The sequence below is a fragment of the Heteronotia binoei genome, chromosome 2, assembly GCF_032191835.1.
Source record: "Heteronotia binoei isolate CCM8104 ecotype False Entrance Well chromosome 2, APGP_CSIRO_Hbin_v1, whole genome shotgun sequence".
Taxonomy (NCBI): Eukaryota; Metazoa; Chordata; class Lepidosauria; order Squamata; family Gekkonidae; genus Heteronotia; species Heteronotia binoei.
The window spans coordinates 62,370,806-62,396,474 of record NC_083224.1 but is presented as its reverse complement, the minus strand read 5'-3'; the positions used below and the strand labels follow the sequence as shown (position 1 = coordinate 62,396,474).

Here is a 25,669-nt window from a genome sequence, read left to right as displayed (position 1 = left end):
ATTGCTGGTACAGGCCTGCACCTCAAGCTGCTGTGAAAGGTACAGGAGTAGAATCCAGTAAAAAAAGCTGGCAATACCAAGTCCTAGGTGGGGATCACTGCAGGGGCCTCTGGGGGAGCATCTAGTACTGGTAAATGGAAAGTGAACGGATACAGGATGAATTTTGGGAAGAAGAATAGTTGGTTTTATTCCCTGATTTTCTCTACCCTAAAGAGTCTCAAAGAGGCTTTCCCTTTCTCCTCCCACAACAAGTACCTTGTGAGATGGGGGACGGGGGAGGGGGGTAGAGAATATACTTAGAGAAGCATGACAGTCCCAAGGTTACCCAGAACACTTCATGTGGAGGAGTGGGGAAACAGACTCAGTTGGCCAGCTTAGAATTTGCCACACTTAACTACTAATCCACACTGGAAGGGGGAACCAGGAAGAAGAGAAAGAATAAGTTTAAGCCTGCAATTTTGCACATTTAAGCTAACTGGAGCAGGGCCTAAGAGTGGAGAATGTGCATGATTTAAAAAAAAAATCAAAAATCTTACACTCTCTTGCTGAGAGAAGAGAAGAGGGTAACATTTCTTGTAAGAAATCCTGTTTGTACAAGGATTTGCTCATGTCTACCTGGGAACTTGAAAAACTGCTGCTAGTCTCAGTAAGCAATAATGACTTGATGACTGATTCAGTTTAAGGCAGATTTATGTGTATATGTACCAGCATGTACAGAGGTAGGTGATTTTTTAATCATTATAGCTATAGGTTAGGTGCTATGTGAACACTTCACAAAGTGCTGTATAAGTATCTTCTTAGGACTGAGAGAAACAGGTGAAAACTGCCCAGATCCATGCATCCATCGCTCTTGTCCTTGCTGAAAGATGACATCCAAACCTTGGTGCTTACACTTCTTTTATTTCTTTTTGGCTTTGTCAACCAATTCCCTGATTAAGACTAAATTTATCTCAGTTCTGTCCATAACTTTCCTATTTTTGTCTTTTTGGTTATCTGGAATAAATTATTGGTATTCGTGAGTATTCAACCCTTAACCCCATCACTATCATTCTCTTAGGGAAGGAAGGTGATTTTAACTTTTCTTCAGAGGTTCTCTTCTCCAAGGGCCCCTCAGACTATAGAAGGCAACCCACTGTCAAAGTCACAGCTGACTGAAACAAGGTGAGGAACAGCATGTTTCCCTAAGCATCTGGTGCTGATGATAGTAAATATCTCTTATATTACATGTTTTGTTTAAAGCCACCTTGCATGCACATTGCAGAAAGGTAAAGTATAAATATTGCAAAGACAGAAAAAAATGATCTAGTTCCCAACAAACGCCTTCTCCAACAAACATTCCCAACAAACGCCTTCTCCAGCATCAGCTCCTAATTATATAGGACAGAAACACCAAAAATTAAAGTGGTTGGGTCCCACCTTGTCTGATCATGAGAGATATATTTTAATATAATTTTACAGCAACATTTCATTCTACAGTTAACTGTATAAGTAGTTCACTGGAACCTGTTGCATCAGTTTAACTACAGAATAGTACAACATAATCTAGTGGTTAGTGATCTAATCTAGTGATCTAATGATTTAAAAGCTGTTATCTGGGAAAAAAACAGAATTTGGTACTCTGTATCTTGCCAACTTTTTAAACCATTCCATGGGGAAAATATTATTGTGAAATTAAACAGCTTTACAATATAAATCACAAACATCAACACATGATAGATTCACTCAGTCTTGAATTACCAAAAGCAAACTGCCCTTTCAATGCATTTTAAAATGTATTTGAAACAACAACAAAAAACCTCTGAAAGTCGGTTCTTACATAATTTTACTAACCTGAATGGGAGGGATATCTGGAAGGGAAGGAAGGTTTTCTGGGTTTGTTACAGAAGGAATAAGCTCTATTGCTGCTACAGATGGGCTTGTTGGACCACGGTTAGCATTGGCCATGGTGGCTGTCGTAGGACTTGTTGGGTTGATAGTATTATTGTGCACTGAGACAACTGGGAAAGGGCCAGCATGTCCTGGGTTTGAATGCTGCTGGGGGGAAAAGAGGGGGAAGAACGGATTATGATGGTGATAAAAAGAACAAAGTACTTATTTCAGGTGTAAATCAAAAGCTTTCAAAAGGTATGCTCATTACTATCATTCAATTCTTTGTCTTTTGTAATTTCAAGTTGTTCATAATTATAGTGATACTTAAGCATTTAATTTGCTAAATTTCTGAAGAGGTCAAAGGATTAGCAATAATCAAACTGAGGTTTTTATCCTAATTTCTGTAACCAGATACTGAAACAAAGTATTGCCGTGTCAATAAGTTTTAATGTGCCTTGTTAAACTTCCCATTAATTTGAAACCTGAGCATGTTGTCAGCAAGTTCTTTAAGCAGCAAGTAACACAGAAAAAGGTGGGCAAACTACTCTTTTAAAAAAAGATATCCCAGCTAAAACATACTTATATAAAAGCCAAACCACATGTCTGAATGAAAGGTGGGAAAACGAAGTGTGCACACAGCATATACTTGTCTTTGTAAGTGTGGCTGCATCATGGAGTACTGGGGCCCATTGTGCCGTGGTATCCCTGGGAGACGAGTAGCGTTCTGAGCCATTCTCATCTGGTGGGCTTGGAAAGCACCGCAATTCATACCCCGTTGCATGGTCTGCATACTTATCAATCTAGGAGGCTGCAAAATATTACATGTTTTAAAATTCTTGCTCAAGATTGAGAGAAAAAAGTATTCCTTCCCCCAAGAGAAATAAATGCTATTTTAATTCTACATGCCAACCAGATAAGTTACCCTAAGGTTTCTACTGATTCACTGCATTTTAAGGAAACAATTTCCTGTAATTTTTAAATGTATACAGTGTCTATGTCAGAGGCCTGCCTTAGCGTCTATAATGAGCTGAAAATTAAGACAGTTTGAAAACTTGCCTGTTGCTGTAGCATCTGTGGGCCTGCCTGACGGGGGAGCTGCCCTGCTGGCTGCCCCATCCTCATCTGTTGTAACTGCTGGTGTTTTTGTGCGTACACCTGCTGTTGCATATGCTGGAGTCGAAGTTGTGCAAGATTAATTTGCCCTGGAGGTTTGCTGATATGGTTGGTTCCCGGGGGAACTTGTCCCACTACTACATTAGGAGTGTAACCTTGGGTTGGTTTATTTTCAATAACAAGATTACCTAAACAACAGGAGAGAAAGCTGGTTAACTAAACAGCCTTTATTTTACCTCTGTGAAAAGACAGTTTTATATTTTCTATTTGCTGGTTTCATAAAATGTAAAGGCATAAACTCCTAAAGGCACATATGCCACCAAATGTATTTTAAATAAAACATTAAGAAACTTTCAAAACTATATTTAAAAATTGCTTACTGAGTTTACATTGAAGATACTAGTGCTGATATATCCATCTCTTACAACAATTTCTAATGAAAAAATTAATGTATGTTCCTAGTATACATGTAATTTTCTATAAATTGTATAACTTAAGAAAAATGCCTTACACTAACTTCCTGTGCCATTAAGTAAACTGATCAAATTTCATATTGTTATTTAAATTTAATCCTTCCAAATTAAAAAAGGGAGCCTGTTTAATTTTGAAAAGAATTTTCTGTTCTTCTCTCACTTAAATATAACTTGTTACATTAATACAAAATCCCATAATACTTATAACCATTGTTTAATGAAGTATATTTTGAATTTAAACTGTGGTCGTTTTTAGCATTTTGAAATTTTAAAGGGTCAGGAAATAAGATTCATATGTTAAAACATCCAGGCTTACTACCATGAAATACCAAAAACAAATGGTCTTAAAATGTCAACAGATCTATCCACGATTAGTATATTTTCTACTAAATGTTTTGGAACTGATAGTAGTTCAAAACTTGTTCTATATCAGACCCATTTAGATTATGTGCTAAAATGTACATCTATGATCTAAAATGGGTCTTTTTTCCTTTTACCTAGTTTGTTTCTCAATGCACTTTCCAATCTGTTGTTTCCTTGATACACCATCTTCTACATTTTTTAAATCCAGTAACTGCCTTGAATTATTGTCAGTTATTTCAAATTGCTTATACAGATATCATATCTTGCTTGTTAGCTGTTTACCAACACTTCCTTAAATTTTCTCAGAACACCATAGACTTGCAGCAAAACTAAAATATATCCCTTTATAAAAATACTAGGCTTGGACCCAGAAAACCATAGACCTTTTTGCCCTCCTCGCTGCAACACTGTCATGGGAAGCACACAGGGTTGTCCTGTTACTCATGCAAAAGCAAGCCTAGGTGTGTTATGAAAACAATAAATGAATCTATTTTCACTGAATGAAAAAAAGTCTGCAATTCATTATGGGTTTGGTTTTTTAAGTGGCACTGGAGCCAAAGCAGTACTTCTACTGTATCACTGGTTATCATGATGGGAGATCTAACAACGGGTTGTTTTACTAAGGAATTTGACAGTGGCACTTGTGGAAAAATGCCCCCCAACCTAGAACTCACCCCAATATTTCAGCTATTGGGACTCTGCTCTATTTATAAGTTGGAACTAAGGGTGTGCATTCAGCTAAATCCAAGTTGAAAAAAAAAATCAGGTTTTGATTTAGCTGGATAGCCATTTCAGATATTAGTCATCTATTCAAAATGGCCAAATCCCAAAAACCTCAAAAATATTGTGGATTTTTACAGCCACCAGATAGATGACCTTAAAGGAATTTAAAGGGATTGCAGCCCCTTTAAATGACTTCTGCAAGCCATGCAACTCCACAGCTTGGAGAAACCTGAAGGCGTTTAAAGAGCTCACAGTTCCTTTTAACACTTCCCAGATGAACTCACCACTGCTCAGCTGGGGCTGGCTACTCTTGGAGCTCGGTGTAAACAGAGCTGCAAAAGGAGCCAGCCCAGGATCAGCCAGGGCAGAAGGAGCTGAGAGTTCTGTGCCACTTTGACTGTGACTGGCTATTCTTGTGCTGCTGTTTACACCAGACTTCAAGTTCACCTGGAAGGTATTCAAGCCCTTTAAATGTCTTTTAGAGTTCTCCAAGCCATAGAGTCATGCTGCCTGGAGAAAGCAATTAAAGGGACCACAATCCCTTTAAATGCCTTTTTTCCTCTATTGGTTTCCATGGAGGATGGGGCACTTTCTTTGTGGGACACTTGGTCCAATATTTTTTAAACTTGGGGGAGGAGACTGAGAGGAAGTATCAGCAGCTATGCTGCTCCCCCAAGCCCGTTACCCCCAAATCAATTCTCCATTATACTCTATGGGGACCATGATCCCCATAGAGTACAATGGAGCCAAAATATTTAGGTTTCCTAAATATTTCCCAAATCCCATATTGGTATTGGGATTCAGGAATATCAGTAAATATCTTTTTTTTTTTAAGTTCAGTATACCCAAACTCAAAAAATACTGGGTGCTGGGGGTTCTTTGCACAGCTCTAGTTGAACCCACCTGCAAACTAGTAACTGGCAGAGTGGAAGCAGCCATTAAGCCCCCAAAACAAAGCACTTAAGTGCTTACATATGCTAATATATCTGGTCTATGCAGGACAATAGTTTGCCATCTCACACCTTGTTAGAATGCCATAAGTAAGATGGAGACTGGACAGCCCAATGGTGAGCAGGTTCCCCCTTCTTCTTGAGGCAGAAACCATGGGGTGGGGAAATAAACTCTCCAGGGGGAAACTATTAATTCCCACAAAACACAAGAAGACGTTCTCCTTAATCTTACAGCTTCTGACCAGAAAGACACAAGCCATGAAGAACTAAATTTTTACCTAGGGACTTGATCTTGCCCAAGTGGCAGATGGCAATGGGGAGAAGTCACAACTCTTAGAACTAAGGTAATATTGTACTTTAAACTACTACTATAGTTCAATAAGTACACTGTTTAGGATAAGTACTGAATACAGGATGAGAGGGGACCACATTTTTTTCCTTCTCTTCCTAGCTCAGCCTGATGGGTAAACAGACCATGACTACACTTTATTTTCTTCTATTTTTCTTTTACATTTATCCCATCTTTCCCATCAGCAGACTAAAGACAGATTACAAATCACAGAACAATAAAATTTAGTTAAATAAAATACTACTATTAAAATTACAAACAATCAAGAGTGGGTTTTACTTGACAGTGATGCTCAGTTTGAGCTGGTCAAAAGTTAGCCCAACTTAATTATCTTTTGAATGTCTGAAACCACATCTCTAAACATAGCATGCCTATTCTGTCTTGCTATGTGTAGTGTGGTAATGGAGAGGAGCAAAGAGTAAGCTTGCCATTCCTTGAGTATGACACCTCAAAAAAACAGGTTTCCTATCTGTAACTGATGATCTTCGAGTGGCAATCTGTGCATTCACACTCATGGGATGAAGCGCCAGCGCCGATCCCCAATCGGTAATACCAAAGTCCGGGATTTTTCGCAGCCCAACCTCGGTGGGCATGTGCGACAGCCCCAGTGTGCATGCTCACCCAGTGGGTGTGAACATCCCGCCAGTTCCTTCCCGCCGCTGCCTATCTAGAATACCCGGTGGGTGTGAACATCCCGCCAGTTCCTTCCCGCCGCCGCCTATCTAGAATACCCATGACCGGCAGTAGAGGGGAAGGAGGGCGGGTAGTGTGAATGCACCGATGACCACTTGAAGATCATCAGTTACAGGTAGGAAACCTGTTTATCTTCTTCGTGGTCTCTGTGCTTCACATTCATGGGAGATTAGCAAGCTAGGCTTACCTGGTGGAGGAAGCTGGCGGTTATGCAGAAGTAGCGGCTTGAAGGACCAGGGTACCCAGCTGTGCCCTGCGGCGCTTCTGGACATCCAAGGCATAATGTCGCATGAAGACACGAGGAGATGCCCAGGTTGCAGCCAAACAAATGTCCACCAAGGAAGCACCCTTCAGGAATGTTGTAGATGTAGCCATAGCTCTACTGGAATGCGCACGGAGTGGCCCTGGCAAGGGATGCTTCGCCAACAGGTAGCAGAGTTTAATGGCCTCCGTGATCCACTTAGAAAGTCTCTGCACAAAGATCTTGAAACCCAACCTAGGGGCTGCATAGGAGACAAATAGATTGGGATCTTTTCTAAACGGCTTGGTGCGATGCACAAAAAACAACAGCGCCCTCTTAACGTCTAGGGCATGCAAACGCCTCTCTTCTGCAGAAGAAAGAGAAGGGTAAAATGAAGGCAGAAACACCTTGAGATTGAGGTGGAAACTGGACATAACTTTAGGGGGGGACGAAATGTCCGGAGCCAAGGAAACCCCATCATCATGGAATGAGATGTATGGAGCATCACACCACAGAACCACCAATTCACCTGCCAATTCAGTCTTCCAGGCGAGAAGATGCAGTGGGCAGGTAGCCAAAGGTTCAAAGGGCTGCCTCGATAGCTGTTCTAGGACCAATGGCAGATCCCAAGCAGGAGGAGGAATCTTTGACAGCGGTGAAGCCGCAGAAGACCTTTCAGGAAACGCTTTGTATGCTGGTGCGTGAAAACCGATGAGCCATCCACGGGATCATGATGAGCCGAGATTGCAGCTAGATACACTCAAATTGAGGAGTGATTGAGCCCAGCATCCACAAGAGTCAGTATGAACAAAAACACAAGCTCCAGACTAGCATTACGGGCACTGATGCCCTTGTTCCCCAGAAATGTAATGAACTTAGACCACTTTCCCTCATAGGAGCGGTAAGTTGACAGCTTTCTACTATTCAACATCACATGCTTCACTCGGTCTGAGAATTCCGGATGCTGACCCTCCAAGCTGTCAGTTTGAGATGAGGTGGTGAAACAGGCAGCCTTCTTGAGCCAATAGGAGGTCCGGCTCCGAAAGAAACTTGTGGTGACACCCTCCTGCCATGGCCAGGAGGATAGGGAACCAGTTCGGTCTCAGCCACCACGGAGCAATCAGGATGCACTCCGGATGCTCCTGGACCAGTTTGTGAAGCACTCTGGTGAGAAGAGGCATGGGTGGAAACAGGTAGAGGAACTTGTTCATCCATGGGAGCAGAAGACCATCCCTCAGGGACCTTGGGTCCATTCCCCCTCTGGAACACAATTGCTCGCATTGCCAATTGCTTGCCATGGCAAACACATCTATCCTGGGATGACCCCAGTCCAAAAAGAGAGGTTCAAGGTATTTCCAGTTCACCTCCCATTCGTGATGGGAAACTTCCCCCTGGCTCAAGGCGTCTGCTTGCACATTGAGCTCCCCCGGCAGGTGGGTGGCCACAACAAAGGTCTGGGTAGTTATGCAGGCTTCCCAAAACTGCATCGCCAGCACAAGTTTTCTGGACACAGTTCCCCCTTGATGATTTATATAGCTTACAGCTGTCATGTTGTCTAACATCACAGCCACAGTATGACCGCTGATTAGGGGTAAGAACAACCTCAGGGCTAAGTGAACTGCCATGAGCTCCAAGAAATTGATGTGATGGTGTGCCATTGACAGGGGCCATGGGTTGCCTATGCGGAGATCGTCTAGGTGTACCCCCCTTCCCTACAGCGAGACATCTGTTGTCACCCTGACTGAAGGGAGCGTAACATGAAACCGTGCCCCTTTGCAGAGATTGGACTTCACCCTCCACCAGCCCAAAGAGCGGAATACCATCGAAGGAATTTGAAGGATCTTGGAGAGATCCTTCATAGGGTTGTACTTCCTGATGAACCAGAGCTGAAGGATTCGCATCCGCAATCTCGCAAACCTCAAGACACTGGTAGTAGCTGCCATGAGGCCCAAGAGACGTTGGATCTGCAGTACTGAAGCACATCTCACCGTTTGAAGGAGCTGAACCAGGGAGATGATATCCAGTGCCCGCGACTCTGGTAGGAACATGAGATGCCAAGTAGTGTCCAGAATCACTCCTATAAACTGAACTCTTCTCGCCAGAACCAGGTGAGATTTCTTCTCGTTCACCAGAAGCCCTAGTTCACTCAGGAGGTTGAGAACCACTTGCAGATGAGCCCATAGAGAAGCTGCGGACACAACAACCACCAACCTATCGTCTATGTAAGGAAAAAGGATGAGACCCTGGAGACAAAGGTAAGCTACCACGACTACCATGGTCTTTGTGAAAACCCTGGGGGTAGTGGAGAGCCCAAAGGGGAGCACCTGGTATTGAAAATGGTTCATCCCAATGGCAAAACGAAGAAACCTCCTGTGACTGGGGAGGATGCTGATGTGGAAATAGGCATCCCTCAGGTCCAGGGTAGCCATCCAATCCCCTTTGTTGATGAGTGGAAGGATGCTCTGTAAAGTCAGCATTCTGAACTTTTGATAAGTGATGAATTCGTTCAGTCCCCTTAGATCCATAATCGGACGCAGTCCCCCATCCCACTTGGGAACTGTGAAGTATCTGGAATAAAAACCCTGACCCTTGAGATGGTTGGGGACAGGTTCTATTGCTTGCTTGCTGAGAAGATTTTGAACTTCCTCTAATAGTACAGCTGTTGGGTGTGTGATCATTCATCTGGAATGAGAAGGGGCTGAACAAATTCTATCGCATAACCCTCCTCTATGATGGACAAGACCCACTAATCCGTCGCCATGCTTGCAAAAATCTGCGGAGGCGGGTGGGTCCAGAGGAGGGGGGGAGTGGAGAAGGGGGAGTGCCAAAGTCAAAGTCCCTGCTTGGGGTTCCTGGTATTCTTAGACTTTCCCATGTGAGAGGAGAAGGAAGAAAACTTGGCTTTGCCTCCTGCAGTGAAAGAACTTTTGGCATCATGCTGTCCCGCACGTGGCTTCCAAGATCTATCAGGGATTTGGTCTGGTAGGGCTTCTTAGGTCATTGCTTGGACTAGGGATGAGGTCTGCTGGAGCGAGAGGAAGAAGAAGGTACCCCCCCAGGATACGCGACGTCTTAGTGCTCTTGTCCATTTCTTGTAGCACTGAATCAGTAGTGGAACTAAAGGGGAGATCCTCAACCCAGGATCTAGTGTCTATCTGGAGGGTGGTGGCACAAAGCCAGGAGTGACGATGCAAGGTGATGGCAGAGGTGTTTTAGCTGCAGAGTCCACCATATGCTTAGAGGCTTGTAGCTGCTGTTTTGCTAATAGCATCCCCACCCTCTGAGCCTTCTTGGCCAGGATACATTTATCCTCAGGCAGAGCGGCCAAAAACAGTGAAAGCTGCTCCCAGAGGGAATATTGATATCTCGCCATGCAGGCAGAGTAATTATTCCGAGTGTACCCACAGAATAAAATCACCTGCCAAAAATATCAATTCTCTTCCCTTCCTTATCTGGAGGCGAGGAGTGGGTTTTCTTAGCCTTGGAAGAGGATGACACCACCACAGAGTCAGGGCGTGGATGGTTGAAAAGAAATTCTGCGCCCATACGTTTGGAAGAAATTGGGGTTGAAGCAGGCTTGGACCAAGGGTCATTAATGGCTTGCAGGATCACCTTTGTGATAGAAAGGGCTACAGTTGTTGAAGCGTCCTTCTGTATAATATCAAAAACTGTATCATCAATGACCGGTTGAGGCTGGACCACTGGCAGAGAACAAGAGCTCGCCATCCTTTTAATCAACTTCCCATATGATTTTAAGTCGTCAGACAGAGAGCTTGGGAGATCCTCAGCTATTCTGGATTCTGGTGAGGACCCTTCCTGCTGTTTACCCGATTTGTCCTCCCCCTCATCATCCGAGGTCGACAGAGAGGATGGGGCACTGTCCTCAGATGGTAAGCCTGGTGTGTCTATCATAATCCTAGTAGAGGGAGTCTGCTCGAAGTCATGGACACTGGGAAGTGCCTGCTTCCTGACTAACTTCAAAGTCGAAGTCGGCATCGATGAGTCCCGTCGGCCAGGTGGAGAGTGCGCTGCGACTCTGGAGCGGTGCAAGATTTCAAAACACTGGTCCCAGTCTGGGTTCTGAGGAGGGTACCAAGGGTATGGAGAATGATAGGGATAGCCCCCAAATGGGTACGCCCATGGGTGTGGGTCCCAGTTGGGCAAAGGATGCGGTCGCTGAAAGGGGTCCGGAGTCTCCCCAAACCGATCAGGCTGAGGTATCAGCGACAGTGTCAGCATCGAACGGTCCTTCGGCTGAGAAACTTCTAGGCCCGACACTGAACTCTGATCGCCACCTTCCTTCGAGCATGCCAACCACTGTGTAAGGTCAATCTCTTGATCAGAGTCAGAAAGAGAGGAGTGCTGAACATCCGTCGGACTTTTCGGTCAAATCAGTGAGGCAAGGATCTTTTCTGGAGGCTCTCCCGAAACAATCGCCGGATCCTTCGGTGGCAAAGAAGGGGTCTGCCGATCTTGGTGCCTCCTCTTCTCCTTCTTATGCTTCTTGGACTCAGCGGAGCGAGAATCCTGATCCCCTCTGGCCTTCTTGGCCAGAGTCGAGGGTTCAGACTGGGATACTTAGCCCACGCACTTGTGGGGGTGGTCGGCTCCCTGAAGTGGTTGAGTCAGTTGGCTCGATAACGAGGCCTGAACTGATGTCGATGCCAGAGTGGCCATCGAAGTGCTGGTCGACGCCGATGTCGACATCTGCGGTGCGAGAGCCGATTTCAACAGTGCCGCCGATAGCCTTGCCGCTCAGTTTTTCCTGGTCTGCTTAGAAAATTTCAAGTAATGATGGCAGGATCCCACTCGGTGACCTTCCCCAAGACACAGCAAACAGAGGGAATGTCCATCAGTAGGAGGGATCTTGTTCCGGCACTTAAGGCACCGCTTGAAAAAAACCCAACGCTTTTCCATAGAAAAGGAATGGTGGGGGGACCCCAAAGGATAGCGACAAATAAACTAACAGTCTTTTTTTTTAAGCTAAGAAGAAGAGCGAAGAAAAAACAAGGAGAAAGCCGGAGAAGAAAAGGTAAGTAAACCACGAACGTGTCTATCCGACACGGCAGTAAAGAAGGAACTGGCGAGATGTTCGCGTCCACCAGGTGAGCATGCACACTGGGGCTGTCATGCATGCCCACCGGGGTCGGGCTGTGAAAAATCCCGGACTTTGGTATTACCGATCAGGGATCGGCGCTGGCGCTTCATCCCATGAGTGTGAAGCACAGAGACCATGAAGAAGATCTGGGAAAGCAGTCAACTTGCCTCCATGCTAATTTGCAGGAGTAAAGGAGGAGAGTCAGCAACTAAGCAAAGACTCTAAGCAGCAGTATGGGTTTGCTGGTGGTGGTGATCACTAATCAGATGGATTTTGGCACCCCCCCTTGGCAATAAGGAAAGGGGTCAAGGTGGAACAACAATTTGGGACATCCCCAGGTTCTTCCATCTTTCCATATATCTGAAGTAACAGGGCTTGTGGATCTCCTCCGTCATATGTCTCCATAAGAACTCTGCTGTTTTCAAAGTTTGAAAACTCTTAAGCCTTATCTCAGTCATGTGTATCTGTTGAGGTGTGCACTCATCACTATTAATTCTTCATAAATTAAAGATGTTTGTGTTTCCTTTTGCCATTTTCTAAGTCTTCATTCATTTCTAACACCCTGCTTAGTTTCTATGCACACACCCAGTCCAAAGTTCAACAAAGTGATCTCTGCCCTTGTAGCAAAGGAAAATTTCAAGAAGCACTCTCTCATATAACTGAACAAGCTGCCACAAATCTTGAGGAACCTCATGAACCCTCAGAGAGGAACCTCTCAACCTCAGAGAGGTTGCTGCTGGGAAAGATCATAGGAGACACCTAGCATATATATATATATATATGCTGGGAAAGATCATAGGAGACACCTAGCACATATATATATATATATATATATATATATATATATATATATATATATGTATATGTATGTATATGTATGTAAGCCCTTGCAGCACCTAATGGCTCATCCTCCTGTTCAGCTCTCTTAACTATTAACTTCTCATCACTGTGCTCTATTCCTTTATGTTTGTTGTTACTATAAGTTACTATATATTTATCACATACAAGGACTTTAATACAAAAATATAAAACTAAAATGTTGGAATGTGTATGCTATTGTCAGACTTCTTCTTATCCCTAGACTACTGCCTCTAATTTAGTGCTAGAGCTTCTCTACTCCAAGGAGCTCACACACCTTGTTTCTCTCTCCATAGTGTCACTGAAGGAATCTTCTGAGTTCCATATTTTTGCTAATTTTAACCTTGCTGCTGTAAGAAAGGATAGCAATTTTTTATAAACTAAATGCTCACTGTGCCCATATACAGAATTAGCAACATTTTTTTGAATGCTGGCACCTATTATCTGCTTTGCTTAAGCACTTCTCTAAGGACCTATAAAACTTTTATGTCCATTTTAAGGAGGCACCCACATTGCTAGGCGTATAGAGCAAACTCTAGGCTACATTTTCCATTTATTTCCGCTGCTTTCCCCTTTCTCCTTCACAAATAAAAAACAGATGTCTCAAATGAACTGTACAGTGACTTATCCAAACATATAGAGCTGACAAGATTATTTTCCATCTCAAGTAAGCTTATTGATCACAGACCACAACTTAGATAAGAGAAGAACAACCATTACAGTATGTGGAAACTCCACTTATTTATATAGGTCAGATCTGAAAATCAGCCCCCACATTCCGTTCTTCTCTCCTTCTCTCTCAGGAACCTTCTCCCCCTTCTGCTAGCCATCTACTACCCTTGCTAATATCATAGGGCTTCTTCAAAAGTCTGTGCCAGCTATGTACAGCCTGAAAAAAATACCACATAATCAAGCCTGAAACACCACTGCACTGCCACCTATTAGGAACAGTCAATTTCCAAGGGAACATCCAGACAGTAAATGGAACTACTTTAAGGATCACAAGCAAAGTACAAGCAGGAGAAAGGCATCCAAGTAATAGCTGCATATGAATCAAAGCTATGGCCCTGAATCCAATTATTCCATGTGCAGGCAGAAGGCACTTTCCTGTGCACACAGCAAGGCATTCCTCCACCCAATCCCAAGAAGGTCCCTTGAAAAACTGTTCTGGACAATGGGGGGGGGGGGGGGGAAGAAGTGTCACTGGAATGTGGAACAGAAAAGTCATTCTACAGAAGTCCCTATTTTTTTTTTTTACTCAACCATTATCACCATATCTGGTACAGAAAATGTCTTCTATTCATACCACTGACCAAAAAAAGGAACTTTTACATATCAAATTCAGCTGTCAGAGAAATGGAACACCCTCTCACCTAAGTTGACTACATTCTTTGCCCAGAATGTGGGATCACAATGGAAGCGTATTGCTCCATTAGCAGCTGGGACGGGATCACATCGTGCTTTTAAAATATGTCGCAGCTGGAACGTGATCTGTGAGAAGACAAACACTCTAAGATTAATGATGACGTGGTGCAAAGAGTCAAGGAGACAAAGCTGACATAAATCATGAACTGTGTGATTTGGGCAAGTTACGCTACCTTTCATCCTAACCCATCTCAAAAGATTTGGGGTAAAGCTATCGTCCCTGTTTGAGACCCCTGGAGGAACAGCAGGATACAAAGGTCAGTCAAAATACAATCAAGACACATATTAATAGAGATTATTCTTCCTAAAATACATGTTTATTTTATAACTATTAACTTTTTAACAAATACCAAACTTTCAATATATACCAGACATTAACTGTATATACTTTCAAATAATTACATATAAAACAAACAACAAATCTCACTTAACTATTCCAGAATGGAAAACAAACCATGCAACCTGAAAAGGTTTACCTCAAGGTAAAGCTTCTGAAATAATCTCAAACTCTGATTTATTTACAACAATGAAAGAGAAATCCCTAGTGGTGAGAGCAATACCTTGCGAAACCAGGTACTTTATAACTTTTCCACACTAGATTGTGCAAACAGAAAGATACAAATCTACTAGCAATTTTAAAATTATTGAAATTTCATGTATAAAGAAGTGATATTTCACTTCTTTACTAGAAAACCCTTTTATTGACTGTCTAGAGAATATTTAAACCACAGGATTATTTTCTTACTAGAAACCCACAACACAAATAAATTGGATTTGGGGTTTAATCAGCTCCACTAGAACATGACGGAAGTGCTCTTGCTGTAAGCTCTAACTCCTGTGCTAAAAATGTAAAATACTGCATTTCCTGCCTGGCACTCAAACTGAGCTACAACATCTAACAGAAAAAGATGGGGTTAAACACAAAGGCTTAGATCCTATGGAACACCCATATAAGGACATGCATGGTCTCAGTACTTTCTCATCCTCCACTTTCCAACAGCAAATACTGCATCTCCAAAACACTAATGCTTAGGACTGCAGGACTTGCAGATAAGAAGTTATGTAGCCTGGAGGGAAGGCTGCAGTAAGGAGGATAAATCAAACTAGCATGACTCCTGTACCAAGGGAATTTCTTGCATTCATAGAAGCACTGCTGTGTTAGCAGGGGAGGGTTATTTTGCAAGGTTACTTCTCCTCACTGCAGCCTCCCCATGAGGTGTGACTTTTAGTGTATACAAGTCTCCTAAACTCCAGCATCAAGGTTTGACAGGCATGTTGGGAGCATCCATATATGACTGCTGCACAAACCAAACAATTTATAGCAACTACTGACAGCGACCTAAGGTAGTGCACAAAGAGATTACATTCAGGAACTTCAGTTTCAGCACATGAGTGCAAAAGATGAACTCATGATTCCAAATAACCACTAATCTATGAAATATTCAGAGATCCCAACAATTTGCAACTCAACTGACCAATACAGGGACTAGTTCAGCCCCTGGAAAAACTACCACCTACAATAACTCTTGAACAAACATGTGAATAAGTTAACAGATGAAGACCCACAGCCTCTGTCAGAAGGGGGGGCAGACTACCACAGTACTGCACTTCAAAAGCTACAGCTTCAAGTATATGGTGATATTATTTTTAGCAATGGAAACATAAAGGCTGCGCCACCAACAAAAACATGTCAAATTCTACAGTGATGCAAGTACCATCTTCAGAGTAAAATTTGTGTTGAAAACATTTTCCAAAATGCTTGTTCCAAGCAAATTTCCAGAACTCTTTTGAAAAATGTAAAATTAAATAGAAAAGTGAATTTCCTTTTTTCCTGCACCTTACTGCACTCAAAATCCATGCTGGGTTAAGAGTATGAATGTTTCTTACCAGTCGCTTGCTATAAAGCAGTGCAGTGCTACTGCCACTTGCAATAGCCCAATTGGTAAAGTTCATCACATGTTTCACCTGCCGTGACAGGCCATTAATATCATTCTGCTGTTGCATTAGCTTTATCTGTCTCTCTTTTGTCACAGTCTGAAAAGAAAAAGCATACAATGAATAACATTCTTAAAAATCCAATGTAGTAGTAGTAATTAAAATTCTACCTATACAATACAGAATTAAGGCATAACAGCTCCTGCATTAATACAAAATAATTGCTATTTATTGGTTATATTTCTGAATGGTGTGCTGAAATAACATTGCAATTAATAGGAAGCTAAAGGCAGTGTATTCTGAAACAAATTTATCTCCAAGACTAAAGTTTACAATGTGTTCTAATAAAAACCTAAGGGCACTGTCAATGACTAGATATGTTCTTTTTTTAAAGATTCTACTTCAACATTTTTTATGTAAAAGCAATAATGGGATCCAAAGAGCTATTTTTAGTGTGCTCAATCGTTGACCCACGAGATATCACAAACTGCTTTTGAACATCCTTCAGTTTCAAAAGCAATTTTCTATGTGGCATGAGGCACTACTGGCCACATACAACAGGGTTTACAGATGTCTGATCCCAAAACCCTGACAGCACTTCTTGAAATATTACCCCCACCTTTCGAAGTTCAGCTTCAACTGAGAAGCAGATTCAAGTACCCAGTAACCGAAATGGGCTATTTTTCCCCCCTCAGTAAGAAATATTTGCTTTTCACTTCCCAATCATTCCATAAAATATACTACCAGCTTATTTATACGCACACTTTTGTACTGAAAAGATTCTCAAAATGGTCCCCCAAAAAACTGAGCAACAGAAACAGTGAAAATGTTGTCTCTACTGTAGCTTATTATTCTCTACTGTTTCACAGTACTGCTTTATTTAGGGCAAGCTGCTAGCCAAGTTCTTTATCCATATTTTGACAGAATCTAGGATTTCTATGAGCACCCAGTGCCTGACAATGAACAAGTGGCCATTCTTAGCACTCAGGTTAACTAGCTGTCAGCTCCCTATAACAGGAACCATTATCACTTGTTTTGTTCCATCATCACTTGTTTTGTTCCATCTATGCTGGTTTCTAATTTGTTTCTAGGCCCAATTCAAGGTGCTGGTATGATTTTAAATCCCCATATACACCAAAACTGTAGAACTCCCTTTCCTGAAGCAACAGTTTAAAAGCAAACATACCACTTCACCTACAACAGAGGGCTGCATGTTACATGGATTATCAAAAGCTAAATGGGGAGCTGTAACAATTTTGAGATCAGAATATTCTAGACTGAGTAAAATTAGTGTGTGTCACATTCATAATATAATCCTAAACATAATTACACTCTTCTAAGCCTATCGACTTCGATTTATTTAGGAGGGCATAGCAAGATATCCCAGTCCCCTGTCCAGGAAGGGAATCCCCCGATTTAGAGAGGGCTTCCATGCCCACCAGCCAGCTGGCCAGTGGCAGGAAATCTCACACCAAAATGATGGTTTTGGTGCCACTTCTAGCCTGAAAACCTGGAAGTGCAGACCCCAAAGCCCCCTTTTCCTTTGGAACCACCCAAATGGCTGCAAGCCTTCAGTGACCCTGATTGCTATGAAGATTTGCAGCAAGTTTTGGCAACAGCCAAACTTACTGCAAGCCTTTTCAGCAATCAGTTTCGCTCCCCTCCCTTAATTAGAAGTGGGGGGGGGGGAGTGAAACTGGCTGTGAAATGACTGGCAGCCATTTCAATGGTCTGTATTGTTTCCCCTAGCAAAAGGAACAAAACAGCTGCATCCCAATTCCTAATTTTTTGGGGGCACTTCTGTTTTTTTCCAAAACAGTTTTTCAGCCCACTTCTGGTTTTACCAGAAGTGGTTCAAAACATCATTTAGGGCTGGGACATCCCTGCCCACCCTCCAGACCGCCCCCCCCAAAGGCCCCCCAACAGCAAGGTAAGGGGACCTGGCAACCCTAGGCATAATTAATTAATATGTATAACACTCAGAAATATTACTCTAGCTACCATCTATGCATTTAGAACACATCCAAATGATGCCAACTAGGGAAAACTTGTCTAAAGCAAATTTTATTAAAGGATTTCTGGAAACTTATAATGTGGCCTCTATACAAAAGAAGAGACTGGATTATCTGCATTTACCAACTTTAGAAGACACTTAATCTGAAGAGCAAAAGAACCACAATTAAAAAATACATCTTGTATTCAACAGAAATTTTAATGCAGTGTAAGAGAAAAGCAGTATCATTAAGAATCATTTCAAGCACCTTTTGCTATTTACAATTTTTATTGCATGAATTCTTACAATTCATGTAAATATGATTAGGGTATGAACAGGAATACTGATAAGAGGGGCGGCAAATTCACAATTGACACTTCCAACCCTTAATGGGGCATCAAAAACAGAAAAGCCAAAACATGAAAAGTGCACAGAAAGGTTCATTCTATGGAATTTGGCTGTACCTCAAGCTGCTGTAAAAGAGATTTTCCTTTTTTATTGATTTCGTTAATGAGGGTAAAAATAGCAACTTTGATTTCCTGTTCTACTCGTTTGTTAGTTTCGTTTACTTCCTTTATCCTGGAAAAAAAATGGGTTGTTGTCAGGCAATAATATTACATCTCCTGAGTTACTTTCACTGAAGTGAAAATTCAACATACTACATAGCATGATGCAATTCTGTAACTAAAATAAACTGCAACAGCCACTCATTCTTTTGAAAAGGCAACTGAATAGTTTTATTTTATAATAAAATCTAACAACCTGAGGGTAATGTCCAGCACATCTTGATTTTTGATACACGTTATGAAATGTTTGTTTTGCTTCCACTGTTCAAAAAAGAATTCAGAGTAGAGACAACATAATCCAAGATAAATTGTTCATTTAATCAAATTGACAATTTGCTATTTCAGTTGGGCAATTTGCAGGTCACATACTTGCCTGAAGCAAGGAGAAATTGCATTTTAAAATCCTTCCACAATAATGTGTTACTAGGATGTCAAAATAAAATGCAGAACCATGAATTCTGCACTCAAACTTTCTCCATCTCTACCTTTAGTTTTAGGTAGCCAATGAGACCGCTTGGGATTAGCAACATTTAGGGCACAGAACAACATTCCCTGCCAAAGCAGTCTTCACTTTCCTTCTGGAAGTGTACAGGCATGGAGCCTGTTGTCTGTAAAAGAGCATAAGGCACATCCTGTTTATCAGATGAGTTGCCACGGCCACATTACTCTGTTATAGCAGTGAAGTAGGAAAAGAGATTAGACTCAGGGTGAGTAAAGCAGGACATGCATATGGAAGGCTATGCTATATGTAGAACAAAGTGCCCGCCTAGATCTCTCTTCATGGAAAGCACCACATTAAGCGCATAGAATAAACACCATTAACCTTACAAACCCCACCTGGACCTATGTTATATGTAGACAAGGCAAGAGTGTATGTTTTTTATACTTTTTGTTTTTATACTTAATTTAATTTTATATTTTTTTTAAGTTTTTATACTTAATTTAATTGTTTTTATACTTAAAATTGTTTAATTTTATGTTTGATTAATTGTTGGAAGCCGCCCTGAGCCATTCGTGGGAAGGGCGGGATATAAATCTCGAATAAATTTTAAAAAAATGTTGTGTTTTCTCTCTCAGTAACGTTTAATTACACCTAATCTATAAAAGAGCCAAAGCAGTAGCAGATGCTCTGCACTAAACAAGTGCCACTTAGTCCAAAGATCCAAGCTTTAGCAAGCATGCAAGCTCTTCTGGAATTCAGAACAAGGGTAATGGGTGCCTGCACAAAGCAGCTGCCCATGGCAGGCCAAAGCGCTGGATGATTCCCAACCAAATATTGTTCAAGAATTGAGGGCATTTACTTCCAAATAGGAGTTCCCTGCAAACAAAACAGTAATACTCCCAGCTACTGTTCCCTCTAAGCTATGCATGTGAAAGGAAAGGTCCCCTGTGCAAGCAAAAGTCGTTTCCAACTCTAGGGTGATGTTGCTTTCACAACGTTTTCTCGGCAGACTTTTTATGGGGTGGTTTGCCATTGCCTTCCCCAGTCATCTACACTTTCCCCACAGCAAGCTGCGTACTCATTTTACCAACCTCGGAAGGATGGAAGGCTGAGTCAACCTCGAGCCTGCTACCTGAAAACCCAGCTTCTGCCAGGGATCGAACTCAGGTCGTGAGCAGAGATTAGGACTGCAGTACTGCAGCTTTAACACTCTGCGCCATGGGGGTCTTGCATATGAGCAGTCATTTATTAACCTGGGAAGCCCTGCTCAAGAGTAATATGGTGCAGCCCTTGCAGATATCCATGCAGTTCCACAGAACTAGATGCATTCAGTTGTTGCTCACATGGTAGGCTTTTGTGAAACTGGTACAGAAAATTTTACCTGCTAAAAAATCGAGTTGAGCACATGCGGTGTTCAACTTGCAAAGGAGGAAATCTGAGCAGCTCTGAAGAGCGGCTTGTCTTAAAAGAAACATTGTCATGGAAAATGCACCGTCACCTACCTATTTTGCACCTGAGTAGCTGCAAAGTTAACATAATTCTTCTTCTCAAGGAGTTTGGCTAACAGATTTTCAATAGCACCTTTTTGATTCTGAAATGCTTCCTCCAAAAACTGATACCTTTCCAAAGGAGAAGACAAAATATAATGTAGCCACACTGCAACAGGAATATTCAATTTAAATTTATGTTTGGTAACAATAACATTGTAGCTACACAAAAACACTAATAAAGCAGACTTTAAAACCAGATTTGTTATAACTGACTGCTGGCGGCTCCAGAACCTTATCTTCATATTTTATTTATGGAATGTTTACCTGCCGGGCACTGTACAAAAATTTAAACACAATACTTTTCTCAACATAAAAATTCATGGCAACAATTTTATAAGTTTCTCTTGCAGATAAATAAAATAGTCATTAGCAAAATTGAGGCCTTTTCCTCTGAAGCCAAGTTTAGGTGGCTACAAGTGGGCATGGTCTCCTGTATTAATGTTACAGAAACATCTTCACATTAAACAGTAATTTTGCTCATCTGCAGCATAAAGACTATCCAAAAAGCAAACAGGTCTACAATGATGCACTAAAAAATCCCAATATGCACATTTCCATTTCCATCACTAAACACCTAAAATACAATTATACATTAGAACAACTAAATCACTGCCCACCTAATCACCCAGCTTTCAAATATTACTATTCACATTTCTGCATAGCCTCGGATTTTAAGAACCCATGCTCTTTAATATTTCTTCCACTGTAGCAGAAAAACAGGTTTCCTACCTGTAACTGATGATCTTCGAGTGGTCATCTGTGCAGTCACACTGATGGGAGTAGGCGCCAGCGCCGATCTCGATCGGTAAACTTCAAAAGCTGCGGATTTCCGCGCCGACGTCCCAGTGCGCATGCCCGCCCCCCCCCCCGCGCATGATCACTGGGACAGGAGCGGACATCCCGCCAGTTCCTTCTGACCGCCACGTTAGCCCCTCAGGAGGGACCGTCAGCAGCGGGGAAGGTCGGGCGGGTAGTGTGACTGCACAGATGACCACTCGAAGATCATCAGTTACAGGTAGGAAACCTGTTTATCTTCTTCGTGGTCTCTGTGCATCACACTGATGGGAGACTAGCAAGCTCAAGCCTACCTGGAGGCGGGTGCGACGGTCCATCACGAGGAGACGGACTGCAACACAGCGTGGCCCACAGCGGAAGCTTGTCTCTGCCCCAGGTCCAGCGCGTAGTGTGTCACGAAGGTGTGAGCTGATGCCCATGTGGCAGCTTTACAGATGGCAGGGCCACTCCCTTCATGAACGCAGCCGATGCTGCCATAGCTCGCGTGGAATGAGCCCGTAGAGGGCCGGGCAGCGGCCTCTTGTGGAGCATGTAGCACAGGCGGATCGCCCCCGTAATCCATTTGGACAAGCGCTGCGAGGAGATCCGCAGGCCCGTGGAGGGTCCAGCGTACGATACAAACAGTCTGGGGTCTCTCCGCGACTGACTTGTGCGGTGAAGATAGAAAGATAGCGCCCGTTTAACATCCAGGGCGTGAAGGCGCCGTTCTGAGTCATTAGCCGGCAACGGGAAATAAACCGGCAGAAATATTTCCGAATTCAGGTGAAACGGGGATACCACCTACGGTAGGAACTTAATGTCAGGGCGGAGCATCACCCCATCCGCTGAGAAATTAAGGTAGGGGGCATCGCAGCGCAGCGCCGCCAGCTCCCCCACCCTCCTCGCCGAGGTGATGGCCACCAAAAAGGCTGTTTTCCAGGCCAATAGGTGAGGAGAGCAGGAGGCCATAGGCTCAAAAGGTCTTCCCGTTAGTGCCCTCAGGACCAGGGGCAAGTCCCAGGCTGGGGCAGGGCTCCGAACTGCCGGGTACAGTCTCGTCATGCCCTTGAGGAACCGCTTTGTGTCCGGGTGCGTGAAAACCGACCGGCCCTCTATACTCTGATGTTGTGCCGAAATGGCCGCCAGGTAAACCCGCACGGACGATTGGGCGAGGCCCTTGTCCAGCAGCACAATCAGGAAGTCAAAAATCACGGGCAGTCCCGCTCTACTGGGAGGTACGGAGCGACTGGCCGCGAACTCCGCAAACTTCGCCCACTTAGCTGCGTATGACTTCCTCGTGGATGCCTTCCGCGCGTTCATTATGACAAACTGCGCCCTGTCCGAAATCACAGGCGCCATGCCGTCAGCCTGAGGTGTGGCACATCGTGATGGAGGATCCTGCCCTGGTAGGAGAGGAGAAGGTCCGGGGCCTGTGGGAATCGGTAATACCTCCCCTTGGCCAGGCGTAGGACCAAGGGGAACCAGTGTTGTCTCGGCCACCATGGCGTCACCAAGATCCCCTGTGGGCGCTCCCGTAGAAGTTTCTGCACGACCTTGGTTAGCAATGGGATGGGCGGAAACAGATACACTGTATGGTGGGTCCAGGGGATTAGGAGACCGTCCCCGAGGGCCAAGGGGTCCGCTCCCCCTCTGCAGCAAAACAGGTCGCACTTCGCATTGTGCCTCGTAGCAAACACGTCCAGCTCCGGTGTCCCCCAGCTGCGGAAGACCGGATCCAGGAACTCTGAGTTCAGTTCCCACTCGTGAGACAGGGCTCCTCCGCGACTGAGGAAATCTGCCTGCACATTGTTCACTCCCGGCAGGTGGGCTGCTTGTAGGGAGACCCCCAGCGATCTGCACAGCTCCCACAGCGAGATGGCCAATTTGCAGAGGTTGCGGGACACCGTCCCCCCTTGCCTGTTGACGTACGCCACCGCTGTGGTGTTGTCGGTCAACACCGCTACTGCTTTTCCCTTCAGAAGAGTCTGGAAGGAGAAGATGGCGTGGAAGATGGCCAGGAGCTCCAGCAGGTTGATGTGCTGTTGACTGTAGCGACTCGGCCACCTGTCCCCCACACATATTCCTCCCATGTGGGCACCCCAGCCCCATAGGGATGCGTCCGTTGTGATCGTTAGCACTGGTACTGGTTTGTGGAAGGGGGCTCCCTCCACTAGGTACTGTTTCTGACCCCACCAGCTTAGGGACTCCAGCACCTCCGGCGGTACCGTTAGGAGTCTGGAGTACGGCTCCAGGTTGCATTTGAAGCTCCTCAAGAACCAAAGCTGTAGAGTCCGCATTCTCAGCCTTGCGAAGGGGAGCACCGCCGTGGTGGCTGCCATAAGTCCTAACAGTCTCTGGACCTTCCGTGCTGAGACCACGGGATTCTGCCGGAAAGCCGCTACTGTTCGCACGATGGCATTCGCGCGGTCTGGAGGGAGGAATGCCTTGCACTCCCTTGAATCCAATATCGCCCCTATGAATTGCACGCGTTGCGCGGGCTGGAGATGGGACTTCTTCTGGTTTATTTGGAGTCCCAGTTCTTCCACCAGGGCAAGGGTGATTTCTATGTGCCGCAGCAAGGACTCCCTGGACTCCGCCACCAGGAGCCAATCGTCGATGTACGGGAAGAGTGTTACCCCTTGCTGTCTCAAGTGAGCGGCAATCACCACCATCGCCTTGGTGAACACCCGAGGGGCCGTGCATAGCCCAAAGGGAAGAGCCCTGTATTGGAAGTGCTCCTCTCCAATTGTGAAGCGGAGGAACTGTCTGTGGAAGGGATGAATCGATATATGAAAATATGCGTCCTTTAGATCGAGCGTGGCCATCCAGTCCCCTTGTCCCAGCAACGGGAGGATATACTGCAGGGTTGTCATCCTGAACTTGTCGCATCTTACGAATCGGTTCAAGGCCCGTAGGTCCATAATTGGCCGAAGGCCCCCGTCCCGTTTCGGGACTGCAAAATATCGGGAGTAGAAGCCACGCCGGAGCTGGTGCGTAGGGACCCTCTCGATCGCGGCCTTGTCGAGGAGGGAGCATACTTCTTCCCGGAGGGTTTGCGAAGGAGGGGTGTAAACGAAAGTCGGGGTGGGTGGGGGGTTGGTAAACTCTATCCCATAGCCCTGTTGAATAATTGACAGCACCCAGCGGTCCGACGTGATGCGGGCCCAGGCAGGGAGGAAACGTGCCAACCGGATACTGTGCAAGTCCACAGGGCCATACAGGGGCGGGAGGCAGTCAAAGGCCCTGCTTTTGTTTGGAACCCTTCTGCCTGGGTACCTGGGTAGAGGGTGGCGAGTACTTAGGTTTCTGCTGGTACTGGGGCCGCGGAAAAGCTGGCTGCTTGGAGCGCCATTGCCGCTCTGGCGACTTTGAGTAGGGCTTCTTGTGCCACGTCTTTGGCCACTGTCTCTTGGCTGGAGTGCGGGGGCTTGTTACTCCCAGGTTCTGAGATGTCTTTATACTTTTGTCTAACTCTTGCAAGACCGAGTCCGTGTTTGAGCTAAACAATCCCGAGCCATCGAACGGTAGATCCTCCACATAGGCCTGCGTGTCGTGTTGCAGTGCCGTGGAACGGAGCCAGGAATGTCTGCGGAGGGCGATAGCAGTGGTCAATGTTTTGGCGCACGTGTCCCCCGAGTGTTTTGCTGAGTTCAGCTGTTGTTTTGCGAGGGCCATGCCCTCCTTTTGCAGCTTTCTCAGTGAGGTCTTCGCCTGCTCCGGGATGGAACCAAGAATGGTGGAGACCTGGTCCCATAGGGCATATTGATATCTGCCCATACAGGCTGCGTAGTTTGCAACTTTGACTCCCAGTGAGCCTGTGGTGTAAAGCCGTCTTCCTATTGCATCCAGTTTCCTACCCTCCTTATCGGGGGGCGTGGAATGGGTCTTCTTCGCCTTTGACGAAGAGGACACTACCACTGAGTTCGGTCTCGGGTGCACGTACAGGAACTCTGCTGATGACTCCTGGATCCTGTACATATGGTCCAGCCTGCGAGAGGACACAGGCGTGGACGCCGGCTTGTCCCATGAGGACTTGGCAGTCTGCAACATAACATTGGTCAGAGGCAGTGCCACAGCGGTGGAAGTGTCCTGTTGCACGATGTCGAAAACCGTATCGGTAACGACCGGTTGTGGCTGGACCGTCGGGAGCGAGAGGGTTTGAGCCATCCGCTTTACTAAGTCGCCGTAGGACTTGAGGTCCTCCGATGGCGAGATCGGCTGTTCGTCCGAGGTCTTTCCCGGTGGCGATGGCTC

At 44.6% G+C, this 25,669-nt stretch overlaps 1 protein-coding gene across 5 annotated transcripts in view; it reads right to left on the bottom strand.

The window, feature by feature from the left end:
• TRIM33 (tripartite motif containing 33) overlaps positions 1-25,669 on the bottom strand; it is a 104,015-nt gene that overhangs the window by 33,619 nt on the left and 44,727 nt on the right. For 2 of the 5 annotated variants that reach the window (XM_060231191.1, XM_060231188.1), the window contains exons 5-11: positions 20,594-20,710; positions 18,548-18,662; positions 16,043-16,189; positions 14,104-14,221; positions 2,926-3,170; positions 2,507-2,677; positions 1,831-2,031 (exon numbers count right to left, since the gene is read on the bottom strand). In XM_060231191.1, coding sequence (XP_060087174.1) covers positions 1,831-2,031; positions 2,507-2,677; positions 2,926-3,170; positions 14,104-14,221; positions 16,043-16,189; positions 18,548-18,662; positions 20,594-20,710 — 1,114 coding nt within the window. Of the gene's footprint in view, positions 1-1,830; positions 2,035-2,506; positions 2,678-2,925; positions 3,171-14,103; positions 14,222-16,042; positions 16,190-18,547; positions 18,663-20,593; positions 20,711-25,669 lie in introns of all 5 variants that reach the window. The other 3 variants (XM_060231192.1, XM_060231190.1, XM_060231189.1) reach the window with 2 other exon arrangements.